This window comes from Bombus bifarius, unplaced genomic scaffold (assembly GCF_011952205.1).
Source record: "Bombus bifarius isolate JDL3187 unplaced genomic scaffold, Bbif_JDL3187 scf7180000007984, whole genome shotgun sequence".
Classification (NCBI taxonomy): Eukaryota; Metazoa; Arthropoda; class Insecta; order Hymenoptera; family Apidae; genus Bombus; species Bombus bifarius.
The window spans coordinates 268,361-286,705 of record NW_022884367.1 but is presented as its reverse complement, the minus strand read 5'-3'; the positions used below and the strand labels follow the sequence as shown (position 1 = coordinate 286,705).

The following is an 18,345-nucleotide window of genomic DNA, read 5'->3' as shown; positions in this document are numbered from 1 at the left end:
GACAACTAAAGAGAATTACTTTCGAACTCTCGTAGACCGATAAAACAGGCCCTCTCGTTCGGCGTGCACGCCAGCCTGCCGAACCTAAAAACTTTCCGCGCTCGTAAATGAGTCGGCCTGTCGGAGCCAGCGAGTTTTATGAGCCATTTGCATCCGGCTTTAAAAGTGCCGCGAGTCCTGCAATTAAAGGCGCGCCCGCTGCATCCTGGATCCACGTCCTGGTATTCGACCCTCAGCGTTTTTTGACGCTCACCCCCTTTCGCTCGCCGCTTTCCACAATTTCAGACTTTACGCTCTCCCCCGCCTCTGGGAAAACCACTCGCGCATGGAACGACCGAATGGAACCCTCCTGCGGATCCTGGAGACAGGATCGCCTCTCTTTTAGTTCTCTTCCTTCGTACTCGCCTTCTTTAGCTCTCTTTCGAGACGAGTCGATGCTACTTTATTGTCTTGGTTTGATGAGGTTAGGTTCGTATCATAGGATGGTCAGAAACGAGGACGAAGGAGGTGGTTTGTGTGAGTTGATCATTGCTTGAGTCTTGGTGAAGCAGCATTGGATCGAACAGAAGCAAAGAGCGGTTAGAAGAGACGAGTTTTGTGCAGGACAAAGAACAGAGAATTATTTTTCTCAAACAGGAACAATATTCTTTTAGCGTACAATTACTTTCTAAGCCTTAAAGACGTTCTCACAGTAAAAGATCTTAAGGGATACGCGAAAGTATCAAATGACACCGTATACAATCTTCAAACTGATGATGCTGATTAAAAGATGTATCTCGTAGTGAAAATATTAATTAACGTCACATGGAACCTTCAGGCTTGTGATCTATGGGCCCTGAGCCTGTAACAAACGCTAAACCGGTTGATGAATCCAAATAGAACAAGAGACAGAGTGTCGGGCGAAATGTTTAATCATTCGAAAGCCGTTACAAGCTACATCCGCGAATATTCTTCCATAATCTTCGAGCCTATTTACCTACGATCTTCTTACTATTCTCATGAAAAAAAAAGAGATTCACGCGTGCGCGAATAGAAACAGAAACGACGGAAATGAAAAGGAGCGAAGCATATCAACGGGGCTGGCTAGGGTAAAAATGCCAGACGAGATTGGATTCTTGAAAGTGGCTCGTGCGAGCCCCAGCAGATTACCAGTTTCGTTGATGGATTCTTAGGCCAACCCTCTGCACTCTCGCGCTCGACAGTTTCGCCAATCCACGTCCGCCAAATCTGCGACAATCGTCGTTCCTCGCTGTGTGCTACTGCTCTGATTTTATGACCATTTTGGATAAACGATTCTGGTATTTGTGTGCGCATAATATTGGCAGATCGGCTGGCCTCATGGACCAATCGCAGTTCTACACGCACCTGAGCTACCCCAATCGTAGATACTTTACGATCGCTTGGAAACCGGGATGACTTTCTTGGGAATTTTGTCCCTTGGGTCAGCGTAACGAAAGCTAAGCTTGATTTACATAGCTGAAATTGATGTATCGTGACGATGAATCATTGTGATGGAAATCGTTCGTTGTAAAGACGAGTTTCTTTGGATATTATCGGTGATTCAAAGCAGGCTCGAATAATTAACGCGTTTTCTAAATATAATTTTTCAAGCAGGAGATATATACAGTCTCAGAATTCAAGAGTCTCAGAAAATCTTTTGTTTTTAGCAGAACGTTGATATTCGACGCGGATTATGAATTTGAAATTACAGGCAATTTTCAGTAGAATTGATAATAGCTGTAAGAGGGGCGACACGTATGTTGTTTTCATCGTGTAAATACTAGTAGTTGTGGTATTAATAAGAATATATCTTGTTGCTGATCATGATTGCTGTTCTGTCATCGAAAATGTACAATAACCGCTTGATCAACCGTCACAGAAATAATTGAACAACGGAACAAAAAATATATCGCTATAATACGCGAGCGTGGATAGTCCAGCGCAATGGAACGCGTCGTCTTCGTTGAATTCTCGGAAATGAAACTACAAAGAGTCAGTTTTATTTCAGCCCCGGTTGCGTTTGACACGGAGCGGAAATGTGGGATATTTATCTCCATGGTAAATAATATGTTCGGTATACTCGTTGGCGAATTTTCGCGATTCGAATCAGCATAATTTCAACGCGTCCAGCGCATCCATGTATTTAATTAGCAGCAAAAACTGGTCGATCGATGAAACGACGTCAAAGTAACAGGAAAATTATTAAAAATCGAGGGACACTACGCTCGCGATTGCACGGTCCATCCCCTGCTGTTCCATCCCCTCGAATTTCCTGCTATTCGGATTGTCAAATGAGCCGGAAGCTGTGAACCGCCCAATAATTCGCGCGTCTCGCACTCTGCGTCATTTTAAACGCGTTGAAGACTTAAGTCTCTTTTCAAATATTCTCTCACTAAAACCAATTTTTCTCCTTCTCGATTTTTATACGTTTATGAAAAACCTCAAACTGCAAAAATACACAGAATGCATATAATACAGAAAGATATACAAAATGCGCAAAGTACGGCACTCGAACGAAACAAATCTCTGCTTAGATTTTGTTTCTTCAAGGAGCATTCAGACGATCCATATTATTGTCAATATTATTTTCAACATTTATGCTTGTCAACATTATATTGGCGATATACGTATATTGATCGCTTGGAGTCTAAAAGGTCTTTTACGTACGATAATCTCGAGAATCTTAAATATCGTTAATAATGTCAGAATGCTTCTCCATATACGTTTGATAAAAATTTCAATTTACATAAACCTTGGCATTCTAATGGGTGAAATTTCGTTGATTTTCTGATTTTGTTACTCGCTTCGCTGGAAATTCTACACTGGCAGAATATTTCTCTGTTAATTTCTCACAGTCAGTATTTAGCTCGTCCTTTGAATTAAGGACAATAAGAAGCAGAGGTTCAAACTTCGTTTGTTCATTCCTTACTTTACCTCGTCTGTCTTTACCACCCTTCTGTTTTAAAGTTCGAATCCTTTATTCGTTCTTTGTGATCAGTTTTCTTCGCTGGTGTATCGAAAGGCGATGGAGAAGATAAAATTCTAGCGTTAGGAGAAAGACAGATTTCACGAGTTTAATGGACGTTCGTTATTTTTTTCCAGGATGGCGCGTGCCAACCGGGGGAATCGCGCAATTTTCAACAAAAGCAACTTTTAATTATTCAGCAATTTTCTTCGTTAACCGTTCCTCATTAGCGAATGGCTACTAAAGGGCGGTCATCCCCCTCTTCTCTAGCCCCGCATCTCTTTCTCTCTCATTAAAGATACATTTCATCGAGAACTTTTGAAACTAATTCACTTTAATTTCGCGTAAGGTCTATCGTTCTATTATATTAAACTGCCGAGTTCCGTTGCGTTGGTAACCGGCCGGCAGAATTGTTGGCAGCAATCGACGCAAACAATTTTCGCCTTTTTTATTGTTGGGACGTTGCATTCTTCCAGAAAAGTAGCGATCAATATCACCGTACCAATACAGACCGGTATTTTCTGATATTCTAATTGCAATTCTTACAATTTTTAATCCCAATCGTTACGATTTTAATTACGATTGTAGTCGTTGTGTTTCTTTTTGATTGCAAACGCGTGTAATCTGAATAATTTTTTTTCAAACACCACTGTTCTTTATTCTTGTTTGAAATAGCAAGGCGAACGTCATGAAACTCTAAACTTCAATTTGAGCAGAATTCTTGAAAAATATATTTCTTGCGTCGATCGTACAAATATATGAGAAATGAAACTAATCTTTCAGTTTATACTCAAATTATACCGAAATAGAAGAACTCAGCAATCATCATTGTTATTGTAATTTAAAAATTCTCTTCGACGAGTACTTAGTAGAACATTATATACATAAATTGTTAAGACGTTAAATAGAATATTATAAATATCAATACATATTGGATGAAATATTATAAATATTAATAGACATGGAATAAAATATTATAACAAGGAATTTATACCTGTGTACAAGATATGTGTTCGAACATTTTTGTGAGGCAATGTAGATCTCTTTAGGAATGAGAAATCTTAGGATGTAAAAGAATAACGTCAGGTGATAACGACAAGAGTAAAAGTTAGATTAAACGCGTAACACGAAAAGTGTAATCAAGTATACGGTAATTTGTCGCTCGTACCATAATGAAAGATCATTCGAAACACGTCGAAAGCGATACGTGCCCAGACTCGCAGCTACGCCATAAATTAAAACGGGAGAGTTCGATGAATTGATCATACGTCGCTTACATCAAAGGTTTCCAGCCATGTGAGGAAAATAAGGACGCGTATCTTAATCAGGTTTGTCTAATTCGGAAGAACGTGTCTTGCAATTCGTGTCACTCGTTACTCGCTGGGACCTTTTTTCCTTCTTCTTTCCTAACACTCGTAGCATTTATGCTTAGGAGTACTTGCACCCTAAATACACGTGTATACGTTAGAATTAAAATGAATTATTTAGTGTCACGTGGCTAATTTTATTGAACTACGAAGTATAATTTGGTCTACGAAAAAGGCTATTAATTATCGTTGCTGAGTTTGTTATTTCTGGTTGTTTGACCAAAATAAAATTTAAAATACAAAATGCAAAAAATAATTTAAAATACAATCTGGTCAAAGGAGTTTTCTCGTGAGAACATTACCAGTATCCTCAAAGTTAGAGCAAAAGAGACAAAATCTTCATAGTATTAAAACAAGAAAAGCAAAGGACAATATACAATATATCTGTTAAAAAATTGTTCGGCAGATAATTAATTTCGCTAAAACACGATCTCGTTTGCGAAAAATCATAATGTAAACTCGATTCTTCCATCTCGACATTCGATTAGGACTCCTGGAAAATATAATACGCTAATCATGCTCACGCATACAGTTTATTTCCAGAATTCTTAATTACGTTTACATTTCCTGTCAGATTATTTCGTTACAGCCGCGATGATTCGTTCGCTTAACTATATAGCACGGTATACACAGTCCTTGTCGCATGGCTACTTATCAGTTCGACTAAATCGTATTTATATTATGTACACAGAAAATATTTTTTCATTGGGTGGTGCACGCAAAAAAGAAAAAGAATATGTTTTTCTCCTCTCCATTTTTTTAATTATAAAAATCACGGAAGATCTATCTAAAAAAAAAAAAAAAAAAAACTATACATTAATACGTACTTGCAGCTTTAGCAGCCATTTCAATAATGCCCCGATTTTATCGAAAAATAAATTCGATTTAAGTAATAACCTGATGATAATGTGTTATATGGCAATCTCTGCCCTCCAATTTTATATCTACATACTCATTTCTGTGTTGCTTTTTTATAAAAAATATTCAGACTGATAATAATTTTTGTCCGATTCGTGGTTCGCTGCGTTAGGTTTGATTCGGTTAGTGGTAGGAAAACAAGGTTAAGTAGATAAATGTACCTGCTCGATCGTTTCTAGTCGATTATTCGTCGATGTTTAATCGAAATTGGATTTTTATAAACTCATTAACAGACTGTGGATTCTTATGCATTTCACTATAGGAAATTTAGGACTACAAAAATGTACATAATGCAAAAATATACAAAATATAGAAAGTACAGTACATAACATAATATTCAGTGGCTGAAATAAATTTTCACTCACATTCAGATAATTTGTCTAATCATTCAGGTTTAGGAAAATACGAATTTGCATAAAACTCTATAGCCTGCTCGTTGCGGTTTCCTTCCCTTTTCGTTGTAACAATGTAACCAACTTTTTTTCAAAATCTTTATTTCGTACAATAAATGTAAATCAATATCAGCTGAAATTTGCACGAGAATTTCCCCTATGCATATCTGCTTATCACCGTACATACAGCTACAAACTGTCCTTTTTTTCTCGTTTGTTTTTGTCGTGATCATCGTCTCTCTAAAAAGAGAGATCAGCATGATCGTTAATATCGTCTCACTATTACAATGAGCCAGACACAAGTACGATCGATCGGAGTCGAAACGACGGAGTCGATGAAACGAGAAATGCGCGACGATGGTTTTCAGGAGACAAACCGTGGACACAAACGAACGACACGTTATTATTAATTGCCAGCAAACTTGCTGTTGTCGTATTTCGTTCGGCTCGCGGTGCGTGCACAATTCTATTAGCGGATATCGATTCTTGAAAGCGTTGACTTTTAGCCATACCGCCGCGCGAACAATGTTGCTTCGCCTTTGTTCCTTTTCTCTCCTCTTTTCTCATTCGTTCCGCCGTCTATCAGTAGCCTATTGTGATTTAAGTGCATCGACGATGAAACGTTATGATCGACGATTGACAGACAATCATGGTAAATTAACTGTTTGTCTCGTAACGATATATCTTATTTTCTTCCTTCTTCCTTTTTTTTTCTTTTTCTTTTCCAACTTCGATTAACTCGGTTAATTCATCGTGGAAGAACGAGGCATTCAGAAGCCAAAGTAATTAACTCTAATTTTTGGAAGTTCGTTAATTTTGGAACTTCAATATTTTGTATTGATATCGAACCTTTTAGAAATCAAACGATATCGTGTGGAATATATCGAGGAATTATTTATTAGGAAAATTTATTATACGTACACGTAATTTTCGTTTGTAATGTTAGAACATTTACAGGTGAATTTACAGTTCTCCTTGTATTAGTTTCTGGGGTCTATAATATTGAACGCTTTAACAATTCTCTAATACAAGAAGAACTATCATTCTTGCAAATTCGACGAACGTAGACGATCAGGAGTGAGAGCTCCGTGAAACTTACTCTCTTCGATCATTTATTGAGGCTTGTACAACTCGACGATTCTTTCGTAAAGGAGTTAACACTTTTGGAACTATAATTTTTCCTGCAAATTCATTGACTAAAAAATCGCCAGAGATCGAGCGAAAGAGGATCAAGAAACAAACCTTCGTAAAAATACTACCCTTTTCAATTTTTCAATAACCTGCGTTACTCAATAATCATTATAAATCAAAAAGTTCATAGAGAAGGAAGCATAACTTTTCCAAAGCAAAGTCAATTCCCCGGGAAAGTGACTATGAATCAATCGAGGAAGAGTGGAAAAACAAGAGGATTAAAAAATACCACTGTGAAAACCATCCCCTTTGACCATATCGCAGCCCTGTGTTTGCTTGTTCGGTAGCGTTTTCACGATAACGCAGAGCCGCGTCGAGTTGTTTGCCGTGGCACAACAATTTCCCGGGTCCATTATCGCGCGTATAATCGCGATCGTTCCACGTGTAATCGCAATTGTTGCACGTATGACCGATCGTCAATTGGTTCGTTGCTAAGCGAAGCGTCAGGCCTTGGGGCGAACGCGATGCAATTACGCAGTAGCCGCGCGCGATTGTAAGACATAAGCTGATCGAATGGATGCGCGCGCGTGGTTCGTTGTTTAAGCGAATAATCACCATGGATTCGACGGAGTTCACAACTCTGGGGAAACAGTTCGATATAGCCTGACGTTCTTTGTGGGATTTAACAGATTCACCGCCATTACGGTCGCTGGTGATTAACAGATGGAAACTTTCGTGTCTATATGTTGAAATCGTACAATACGTGATTATGATTTTATTATACGCCAGCGAATATCGTTTGGAACGGATAGCCATTTGTCGAGAACTAGTTAGAAATAATATAAAAATTTCATCGATACGTTTATTTTACACTGCAAATAAAGCGAAGAGAGTGTAATGGAAAAAAATATGAAAAACAATTTCCACATACTTGCGGCAATTTTATTTCATATGATTTTATTATACGCTAGCCAATATCGTTTGGAACGGATAGCCATTTGTCGGGAATTAATTAGGAGTAACGCAAAAATTTCATTAATACGTTCGTTTTAAACTACAAACGACGAGAAACGAATATAAACTCGAGAAATATAGAAAAACAATTACTATACATCCAGAGCGATAATGTTCCCAAAATTACGACTATCTGTTTCATATTATAAATTTACACGGACCACTGTAAACTTTTTCCTCCGTCAGAGTTGTCCGTTCTCTAACGTCAACAGAAACGATGAAACACGTAAAATAATAAGAAATTCCTAAATCGAGCCGCTAGTGCATCCATGAAGCTCAACAGTTTCACCGACTATTTAACTCGTCTCTACCAAGTTGTCAAGTTAAAAATCCCAAATCGTGAAAGTCTAGTCATCCGTTGCCAATCGAAGAACAGCTCAGAGCGTATCCACGGCTTAAGCACACGTGTATAACGAAGTTCTCTGTTTACGATGCGAAGTATCGCGGGGAGTCTCGATCCAAGATGGATCGAACAGCGCTGTTCGTTGAATCCCCGTACAGGTGAGCTCGTCTCGCGTATTATTACCTGACCGGGGAAAACTCGACTACCTCCGCCGTAAAGATCGACCAGTGCACTGGCATCGCTCTTTATTTTCATGACGTAGAGAGAACGAAGGAGGGATGTACCTCGTCCCAAATGCGATCTCATCAACGATTAAGAACCGCACCGAGGATTGAAGCGCCGTCTTCTTCCGCGTCGAGTTAGTGGAAGGGAAGAAAGATCGCGAGCGATCGTCCTTCTTCAAGACTCTTCGCTTTTACTGACGCAGCGGTGCTCATCGAGCCTTTCTTTCTTTCATTCTTTTCGTCTTTCGTCGTTTATATTTACGAATGAAGTACGTTTTGATTTTGTCTCGGCTCGAGTACATCGTCTCCGATGGAATTTAATCCAATAAGAATGTTGCGATTGGAGTTACGGTTTGTCTGTCTTCAGATTGTTCCAGTGAATTTGTACAGAAGGAATGGGATGGTGCGGGTAGTTAGGAGTGTGATTGCGTTTGCATGCGAAAATATTCGAGTTTTGGAAAGGTGGAGTGTTCGACGATGGATTTCTTGAGTTTGAGGAACAGGAACCGCAATTGTCTGAGCGCGTACGTCTGGTTTTATGACCTCGGCGTTTTTTAAATGGATGTCGTTTCTTGTACCAATGACATAGAGTTTGCGTGCACATCACTCAAAGATCGTTCCTATTGTTGAAGATAATCCATTAGATCGAAGCAACCAAACAGATTTCCGAAGCGAACGATTTTACTGATCGACTGATTTGCGTGTTTCACAACTTGTAATATGCTCTTATCCAGAGTGTCCTTGTTTAAAATCTCGTATACTCTTCTAGGATGGTAGCTTGCAAATCTTAGTTACTACAGGTAGCAATTACTTGACTATTGAGTAGCTCAATTACTACAGTGAAGTAATTTTATCGACTTTCTGTGTAACATATGAAATGTCTTTTATTAGTTTTCTTTTTTCGTTTATTATTTCAGATATCTTTGCCGATAAAACTTCATTTATCTGAACAATCGATGTAACCATAATTCTAAGTAATTATGATTTTTATTCAGATAATACGACTTTACGTCCAGGTGTACTAGGAGCTTGAAATTTCGTTCCAACTAAATGATACGAAATAATTCCGTTATAATTCGTTGAATATTACATATGTTACTATATTATCATTAATAACACATATCACGGATTTAATTTATAACTTGAAAATTATCAAATGATCTCGCTTAATAATTCACATATTAAAACGTGAATCTGCGTGCTATCATCCTACGAAACAGGACGAAATTCGAAATCAGACACCGCGGTATGTCCTGTCGAATTCGTGGCACTTAAACTGTCCATCGTTTCCTCTAGTTTTTAAACAAACTCCGCCTCATTCTTCATCGAACAGCTTATCCTATAAACCAACCTAGTGGCACTTCGAACAAATTCTATCGTATCCTTTTTAATCTTACTTCGACTATTCGTCTCTATATTAATTACATCCGCGATTGCTATATCGATATTCTACGCTAACATTCACCGTCATTCACTCATACAATGTTACATAGGTAGATCAAAAAGAAATACAGGACTGCCTTGTTATAATTGGGAGAGTGATGCTACATGACCCGACTTGTACATGTGACGAAGGATCGTCAATAACGAAAATTCGTGTGCTCTATCTGTATGAAAGTGTGAAAGAATATGCACTTATTCATACATTTTATTTTAGCTCTATGAATACATAGAACTACATACAACTAATTAACTTCGACGTGATAGTTTTCTTAATTTATACTGGATAGAAAGAAACAATTGCATATACTCATTGTAAGAATTGCGCGTTTCCAAGTTACGTTCGACTATATTTGGGATAACAGAGGCACACGTACAAGTTCGTGCATCTTCTAAAGAAATTCTAAAGAAATCCTATCGTTCTTAGGATTTCCTGTAAAACTATTATCCTGGTTAACTGGCCAGATATGATCTCGAACCCCAATCACCTAACAAGGCATTTCTGTGTATCCACTGCTCCCCAGTTCCAACTATTCGCAAAACGGTCGACACAATCGTCTTATCTACCAAGAAAATACAAGTCTATCCAGACAGGTTCTCCGTCAATGAAACAAATCCTTGGAGCAGCCTCTTCCTTCCTTTTTGCCAGACGAATTAGTGATGCGACCGATCAGTCACGTCGGCAATAGACGAGAACGCAGCCTCCGCTTCTTAGCTTCATTTCCGCCTAACGAAGATATTTTCAAGAAGCTCCTTAGTGATGAGTCTATGTGGTCTCGTTGGACTCTCCGTGGGTCTGCCATAAAGACGGCTATTGATGGCGTACAACTTGGGACTGAGTTCACATCTGACGTTGAACCACCAATCGCAGACGAACACTGCTTGACTGAATTGTGTACCATTTGGGCAAAGAAAGGTCGCCTGGCGGCCGTCTATGTCGCAGTAATGCCACGCTTGGCATCTTGTTTCCACGTCCGCGAAGAAGCCTGGGTATGGCTGGTCGTCGCAGTAGAAATTCGTGTAGGGAACTTTGCCAAGCACTGGATAATCCGTGCCTGCTCGACCTGTAAGTTTACCAGAGAGTTTGGTTAGTTGATGCTTCTTCAATGGGTCGTTGATATTTTTCTTGTTCAATAGAGAGAAGAATAGATGGTTCATTTTGTTATTGGGAACGACAAGAAAGGAAGTGCAAGAGAACTGGTGAGAGGATGGTTGTAAGATGCTATCTTTTAGGATGATTTGTTGAGACGTTCGAGATCTTGTCGCGTCTTAATTTGATTTGAATTGATTTTTGCTTTTTTAGGAAAAATTTTTGGTTACGTCTTGGGCAAGAATTGTTTCTAGATTGTTTATAACTTCATTCGCCTATATATATATAACATGGATATAATTAAACATATGACATAATTCAGTTTCAATTTGATGTGACAATACAATCAGATCATGCGATCTTCGGGTTTCTTCGGGTTTCAGTCAGGACAGACTTGAAACTGTTTCAAGCTCGAACCAACGAACTGCAACGTCCACGAAACTTCGAAACGAAATCTGAAACACAACTCTTCCTCCTTTACTATTTTAAAAGTCGCACACTGCAAAACTGCAGTAACAATCATCTTCATCTTCAAGGACGATTCCTAAAATCCACCCGTCCAAACATTATTCTTCGGTTCAAGGTGATTATCCTGCGAAGGCGGTAAACGACGAACGTCTACCGTGTTTTATCCGAAAATCTCATTAACCGACATAACAAGATACAGAACGATTCCGAGGGACGATAGCTAGCGAATAGAAGGAGGAAACAGAGAGAAGAGGATCTTTCCCCTCGAACCGATCGCGGAAATCACGAGACGGCGTACGGATCGAGCAAAGCTCTCTCTGCGAGAGGCCTGCGCTTTCGATTGTATCCTCGATTAATTGGTGGAAATGCCGCGAGGTCGAGATGCACCGCGCGTGTTCGGCCCAGCTGACACGTGTATTACCTGTACAAAGCAGCCACCTGTATTACCTGCACAAAGCAGTCACCTCGCCAGGTATCGACGTGTGCACGTCGACGGCAGCCAAATCCCCGATCTGCCGACGCGTCTACTGCTTAACGATGCATGCAACATGCTTCCCCCGACCTGTTTACACCATGGCGAGTAGAGATCCCCCACCGTTTAATCCATCGGATTATCGTGGATCTGTTTGACCATCCTCGAAGATGATTCTGTTTGCTAGGATCCTGGGGTGGAGGAGGTATTGTTACAGATATCGCGGAATTGCGGTGAATTTAGGGGCGAAAGAAGAAACGAAATTGTTGGAAAGTTTGGAAGTGACGTTGTATAATTTTAGATAATTAACATTTCGAGAGTATACTAAACTGATGGAGAATCCAGGGTGGAGGATTTGAGAAGTAATTGCCTCTTTGTTAGGATTTAATAAGGAGAAGATTTTTCAGAGTATTATGAAGATTCTCGGCTTGTGTTATAATAACTTTAAGCTCCCTTGATAGTAGTATATTAACGTGCAAGGTTAGCGCTTTGAAGATGATAGTATACCTCGTAATGATAGTAGTAAATTCATAAAGTTAATTAATAGAGGTATTCAGGCTTCGACAACTGGGATTTTCGCTTGTTTCCTTAAAGTATTTAGTCTTTTACATTAGAGCCTGGAATTTTAAGAAACTTGAATTTCAAATCGAATAATAAAAATTTCATTGTTTATTTTTCAACGATCAATAGAATAGAATATTTAGTTGCTTATGTAGTAACAAATTTCCATGTCGAATTTCTACGAATTTACGATTTCGATTGTGCTTTCGGGCCTTTATTTGCTCATATTCGTGGCAATTCGATTATTCTGTCACGCGATACGTATTTGATCACAACCTTGTTATATCATGGTCCGTATATTCCACGCGTTATTTATATAATAATAATGGAGATAGCTATTAGCACGGTGAACAAAGAGAGGAGAAAAAAGCTTGATCTGGATAACGCAGTAGATTGGGACAAGCATCTGAAGAGCGAATTGTCTCTGGATCAAACCTTAATCCAGTAAACCGGCCGGCTGATCCTTTTTCCTCCCTACAATTTGTATTCTCAAGGGAAACTGCGATTTGCATTCATAGAGTTCTCCACGCTTTCCTCGAGTCCAGCTCACAGTTCCAAAGAACTGTCCTTTTCTTTCTATAAAGAAGGCGATTATCGAAGGTGCTACTTATTTACGTCGTTGCAAATAACACTTTGTATTTTACTATCGGATAGTGATATGTAATATTTATAAATACTGTAGTGTCGTAAACTATTATAATTAGTTTATTAATAATAAATGGATTAAGCAGACGTTAATTAAGCAGAAAACAATGGTTATTTAACATGGACTAATCGTAACAAGGTATTATAATCAAGACAACTAGATAATTAATTAACAATTCTTGTCACGACAAATTCAACTCTCTCTTAACAACGCTAACAACACTATCTCGACAACGTAATCCGCACTCTCTGACTTCTCAACTCATACTGCTGTTAATTCGTTTATTGTCCCCTAGCAACCCCTTGTCTTTTGTCTTAGCCTCACTACGCACATGCTCAGCAACAGCTTGTTCACAATCCGCACGACACCCCCAGGCCCCTCGTCCACGATACTACAATACCATAAACTTTGAAAAAATATTTCCATGTAAAGCTATTTCTCTGCTATTGAATGCTTCTGAAACTTGGACAGTTCCGTTCATTTCCACAAGTAACCATATCGTCGTCGTCAGTTAGCATTTCTTAGCTATATATCCAAGTGAAAATTCCGAAACCCCTGCGAAATATCACAAACAGATCCAGAAAGAAATATATAGACCCCTTACGAATTTAGCGATGCTTAACGATGATAATTAAAATCTGAAGAATGCGCGGCGAATTATAAAGACGTCGTTCCACGGAGCAACTAGAACGCAAGAAGCACGGGATGGTAGCTAAGGTGTGGGGTGGAAGGCGGCAGAGGCGGGATGGAAACGGAAGGAAGCATCGGCAAATATTTCATGAACACAACGAGTGACCCGCATAAAGAAGGAAATTGCTCTAAGAATCTTCAGTCTCGAATTGCTGGGCTGGAATAAATAAGCAAAACTCGTGGTGCACGCGAATCAAAGCGCGCGCGTTTTCCTGGCGCGGCTGCTTCTCTCTCTCTTCCTCCCTCCCTCTTCCACTGTCGCTTTGTCCAGCGTCCGTTTCCTTTCCTCGTCGAACAAATTCCTCCTAACGAGGGAGTCTCGTCGATAATAGACACCTTTTGCCTCTTTAGTCTGTCTGGATCTTCTCGGACAATTGTGAACTCGCATGGAAATATACGCGAGCCTCTTTTTCTTCTCATACCACTTTACTTTATTATCATCGCCCTCTCTTTACCTACACTTGCTCGCGACAGTGCGCGAATTTTTATCACAGAAAATTTGTATGTATGTTCGTGTTCGTGTAGCTCGTGTTATATGGACGTTATAAAATATTTATTGGAAACGTATGTTCAGTAAAAATTTAGTATACAGCATGAATACCTATCTATCTAAAACATATAATAAGTATTTTGTATTAAATGTGTCTCAATCGAATATCAAGGCTTATTAATATAACAAATAACTGTGTGTTTAAATACTTTTGTAATCTCTGTGAAATATGTACTTACTCTATATACAGGGTATCTCAGTTAAACGAGATCACACAATTACTTTCCTTATTTACGATTGCATAAAAAAGCTTCTCAGTATAAAGTATTGCATATATAACAACGGAAAGAATTTTTTCTCAAATTCATTCTTTTTAGAAGATTTCGATATGTACGTGTATTTGCAGATTTGCTTGATGCTTTACCAATATGCATAGTGATGACAGTCGAGTGAATGAAAAAATGTTTCGTATTCATAAAAGGTGTCTACAAGTGTTGGAATACTTTCGTAAGCCTCTATACGTTTCCCTCCGTTTGCTTCTGTCAGTTTCTCTTTTTATATGCATTGGCTTTTTGCTTTGTATCGCGTTCGAACATATCCTACGAAGGGAAAACTCTGTTTTCTTTGCGTCATCTTATCGTGCGACGGGGATCATATTTTATGGAAATAGTGTAATACGACTGCCAATAACGTTTCCAACGTTACCAGAGGCATTCATTAACGAATAATACGTACGGGATTTCATCGATTCGACGAACATAATGGGACATCAATCGTTCTCGGGACCAGATGTTGCGACAACGCGAGACTTTGAGGCTCTCATTCCGTCTCGCTGACGATGCCTCTAAATCGTCTGTCGACATGTTCCTCTTCTACCCCCATCTTCAGGCCAAGTTAATGGCCGTGTACACTCGTCGCCTGTTAACAATTTATTGAATCAGCCCTGGAATGCTTATAATGCTATCAGCGCGGAAGCATTTAACGATTTGCTCGATCGCAACGATATTTTTCGAGAAATTCGAGATATAGTGGAGACTCTTGTTTTTTCTTCGTTTTATATCTCGTTAGACTACCAGATGGTGACTTCATCAGAGAAATTTTACTAATCGTTTGCTGATCGATATGCGTGTCTAGACTCGAAGAATATTGCAATAATTTCAAATATGAGTTATAATGTAAAAATACGATTGCATCGAAAATGGCCTTAAAAAAACAACGTTATTGATGTCGCACCTTACGATAACGATGATTTCAAAGAAAAACAAAGAAGAAACGACTATGTGAAAAACGAGTCGCGTATCAGCATCGTTCGAAGCAGCTATGTGTTGTCTGTAAAAAGACCGATAATAACAAACCATAACTATACACATGAAAATTGCAGGCAACACGGTTATAGAACGTGAAACCGAATTGCGATGGCCAGGTGCGCGATGGCAAAGCTTCTTAGCGAATTATAACCACTCGTGCGAGCCTTTCTTCCTCTCTGTTGTCCGTCTAAACAACTTTGCGTCACTACTAGGAAGCCATAGCCGTTCTCCATCCCCTCCATTCTCTCCCACCCTCTATTTCTACCACCCCGTAGCTATTCGAATCTCATTCGACGAGCAGCATAGTTTCAGGTGGCACATCTCGCCGATCTCTCGCTCAGCCCCAAGAATACGCTCGTTGTTGCCTCAAACAGAGGCGGATAGAGAGCAAGCTGACAGACACGATACAAACGAAACATCAGACAGGGAAATACTTGTATTCAGACAGAGACAGATTATACACAGGTGTAGAAGTAGAAAGAGACGCGGATACGTGACTATAGAGACAGAACGTGCACTTTCCAACATGGTTGGAAACTCGTCCGTATCGCAGTGACATCCATACGAAATTCGCACCTTCCATCGCTTGTCCGACCTGTTTTGTCACCGGAAGAGATTTCGTGTACCCGCACGAAATAAACGTCCTCCTCTCTCTTTCTACCAGCTCGGATCCTCCCTTCTCGATCACCACCTTTGTTCTCGTCCTCTTTTCCACTACCCATCCACCCCTTCCCTCTGCTCTTGCTACCCCCTTTCGTTTCTGTATTCGATTCGGTACTCTCTGTTCAACTTCGACTGTCTCTTCGTTGATGATACTAGCGTTCTCCCGACGCAAGCACGCCCGCTTCGTCCAGGTAATTATAACTTCGCCTGGCTTCACGCGGAAACGTATTCTCGTCCTCCGGCTTTTCATCCCTTGCACCGGCTCGCGACGCGAGACGATCGTTCTAATTATTTCGTTCCTTCGACGCGCAACGTAGCGGATTGTTTCCTAGTCGAATGTTACGCGAGAGGAGTTTCCGCGAATGGAATGTTTTTTTTCGACGAGGGGCCGGAGGAAGGCAGAGGTTTTTTAAACGTGGAACAGTGTGTCGGTGTTGTGAATTTGACGCGTTGTATCGAGGAATTTCCGGAGGAATTATTCGTAGATTTAAGGCGTTTGTTGCGAGGAAAAGATGATTGAAAGGTTGTTCGTATCCTGGGCATCCAATCGTGAGCGGATTTGGAATAAGGGGTAGTTTTTGGAGTATGAAACTGCAAGTGTAATTATTAATTATATAGTGGCTCCTTGTTACGTTAGGCAATTTTGAGGAAGAAGAGATGTTTGTGGGGTAGTTTGTATTTTATATCGTCAATTGTACGTCGAGTTTGAAGCGAGGGGTAGTTTTTGCACCGAGGAACTGGAATTATCACTACGAATTTGGATACAGAGCTTGTTATTACTAAAATAATATTTCTACAACAAAAATTGTTTACTTGTGACACACAGTTTTCTTAAATTCGTTGAAGGTATGACACGTTGGAAAATTTTGTATAACTTGAAGCAGGATAAAGTCTGGTCTAGAGGAAAGTTCAAAACATATTCGCGATATTCGCATCAATATTTCAAAACAGCCAGTCGGAAACGAGACATTACGATTCGAGATCCTTCGCGTTCTTTTTCACAAATCCAGCTTTTAAAGCTATTCTTATTCTCGAGGAAGGGATAGTGGCACCTCCGAAGATGGCTTGACGGAACAGTAGAATTGTAACCAGCTGCTTCATCGTCAGGAATCTTTCATACGTGGCTAAAGTGTGAAATAAAAAACCCGTGTAAAGTATCGTAGCACGGAACGAAGAGTTGCTGTCCTTTTAAAAATCGCCACAGCTTTCGTCTAAAAAGGGTGCGCCATTTGCTGAGAATTCGCCATCTTGAGGGGAGTTTCGCTATTTGAATAGCAAATTCTGTGTATTCTATCGTATAATGAAAGCAAATTTTACTTTGTAACGTAAAACGGCACGATATTCTACGCGGCCGTTTAAGATGCATCAAAATATTTTATTCCCAAGCTCCTTCTGCTGTAGAAAAATTACGTTGTATGTATTTCCTGTTGAAAGAGGAGATTAATAGAGAAGATATATTAGACTTTTGGATATTTATTACGATTAGTCACTCGCTTAGAAATGTAATCGACAGGCGTGCGATCTTCTTAATCTTGCTATTTAATATTTCATTAGCTGTAGGACAACATTTTTAACAGAGAGATATTCGTTGCGTTGCTATCATTCCAACACGCCATAAACAAGTAAAAAATTAAGCAAGTTTGGTACTGTATAATACATATACACTTTTGTCAATAAATTGCGAAACACTTGCTAATTCCAAACGTAAATTTTAACGAAATCTTCACAACATAGCATAATAAGATTCTGTCTGTACGCGACACGACACATCTTCACTTTTCATCTGACACTTCAATCGCGTGCGAAACTATTTTTCGACGTTACGTCGAGCAAGGAAAAATTTCATAGGATTCGCATTCTATGGTTGTTGAATTAACGCTGAAATCATTGTTTATACGATTATATATCAGCAATCGAGCATATCTGCGGCAGTATTATCTATTTAATCACCTGCTGATCGATGGATTAATAGTAATACCTGCTCCATTATCCTACTAGTCAATAGCGCTAGATATTCACACTGTTGACTTATCTTGAATTTGTATGGTATGATCAGAACTGGTGACATTCACATTGTTTATTTCATGCCAGGTTTCATATGCTTAGAATATCTTTATCCTTCAGATGTCCCTTGCCCTCTATCATTTGCTTTTTAGCTAAAGTT

General features: G+C 39.4%; 2 protein-coding genes across 3 annotated transcripts in view; one reads left to right on the top strand and one right to left on the bottom strand.

Annotated features, from left to right (window-relative positions):
• Positions 1-18,345, top strand: part of LOC117204811 (tudor domain-containing protein 1) — a 308,397-nt gene that overhangs the window by 174,386 nt on the left and 115,666 nt on the right. The window lies entirely within an intron of this gene.
• The window catches only part of LOC117204814, a 113,948-nt gene continuing 103,131 nt past the window's right edge, over positions 7,529-18,345 (bottom strand). The window contains exon 3 of the mRNA XM_033442575.1: positions 7,529-10,858. Within this exon, the coding sequence (XP_033298466.1) occupies positions 10,512-10,858 (347 nt within the window). The 3' untranslated portion in view covers positions 7,529-10,511. The remainder of the gene's footprint in view (positions 10,859-18,345) is intronic.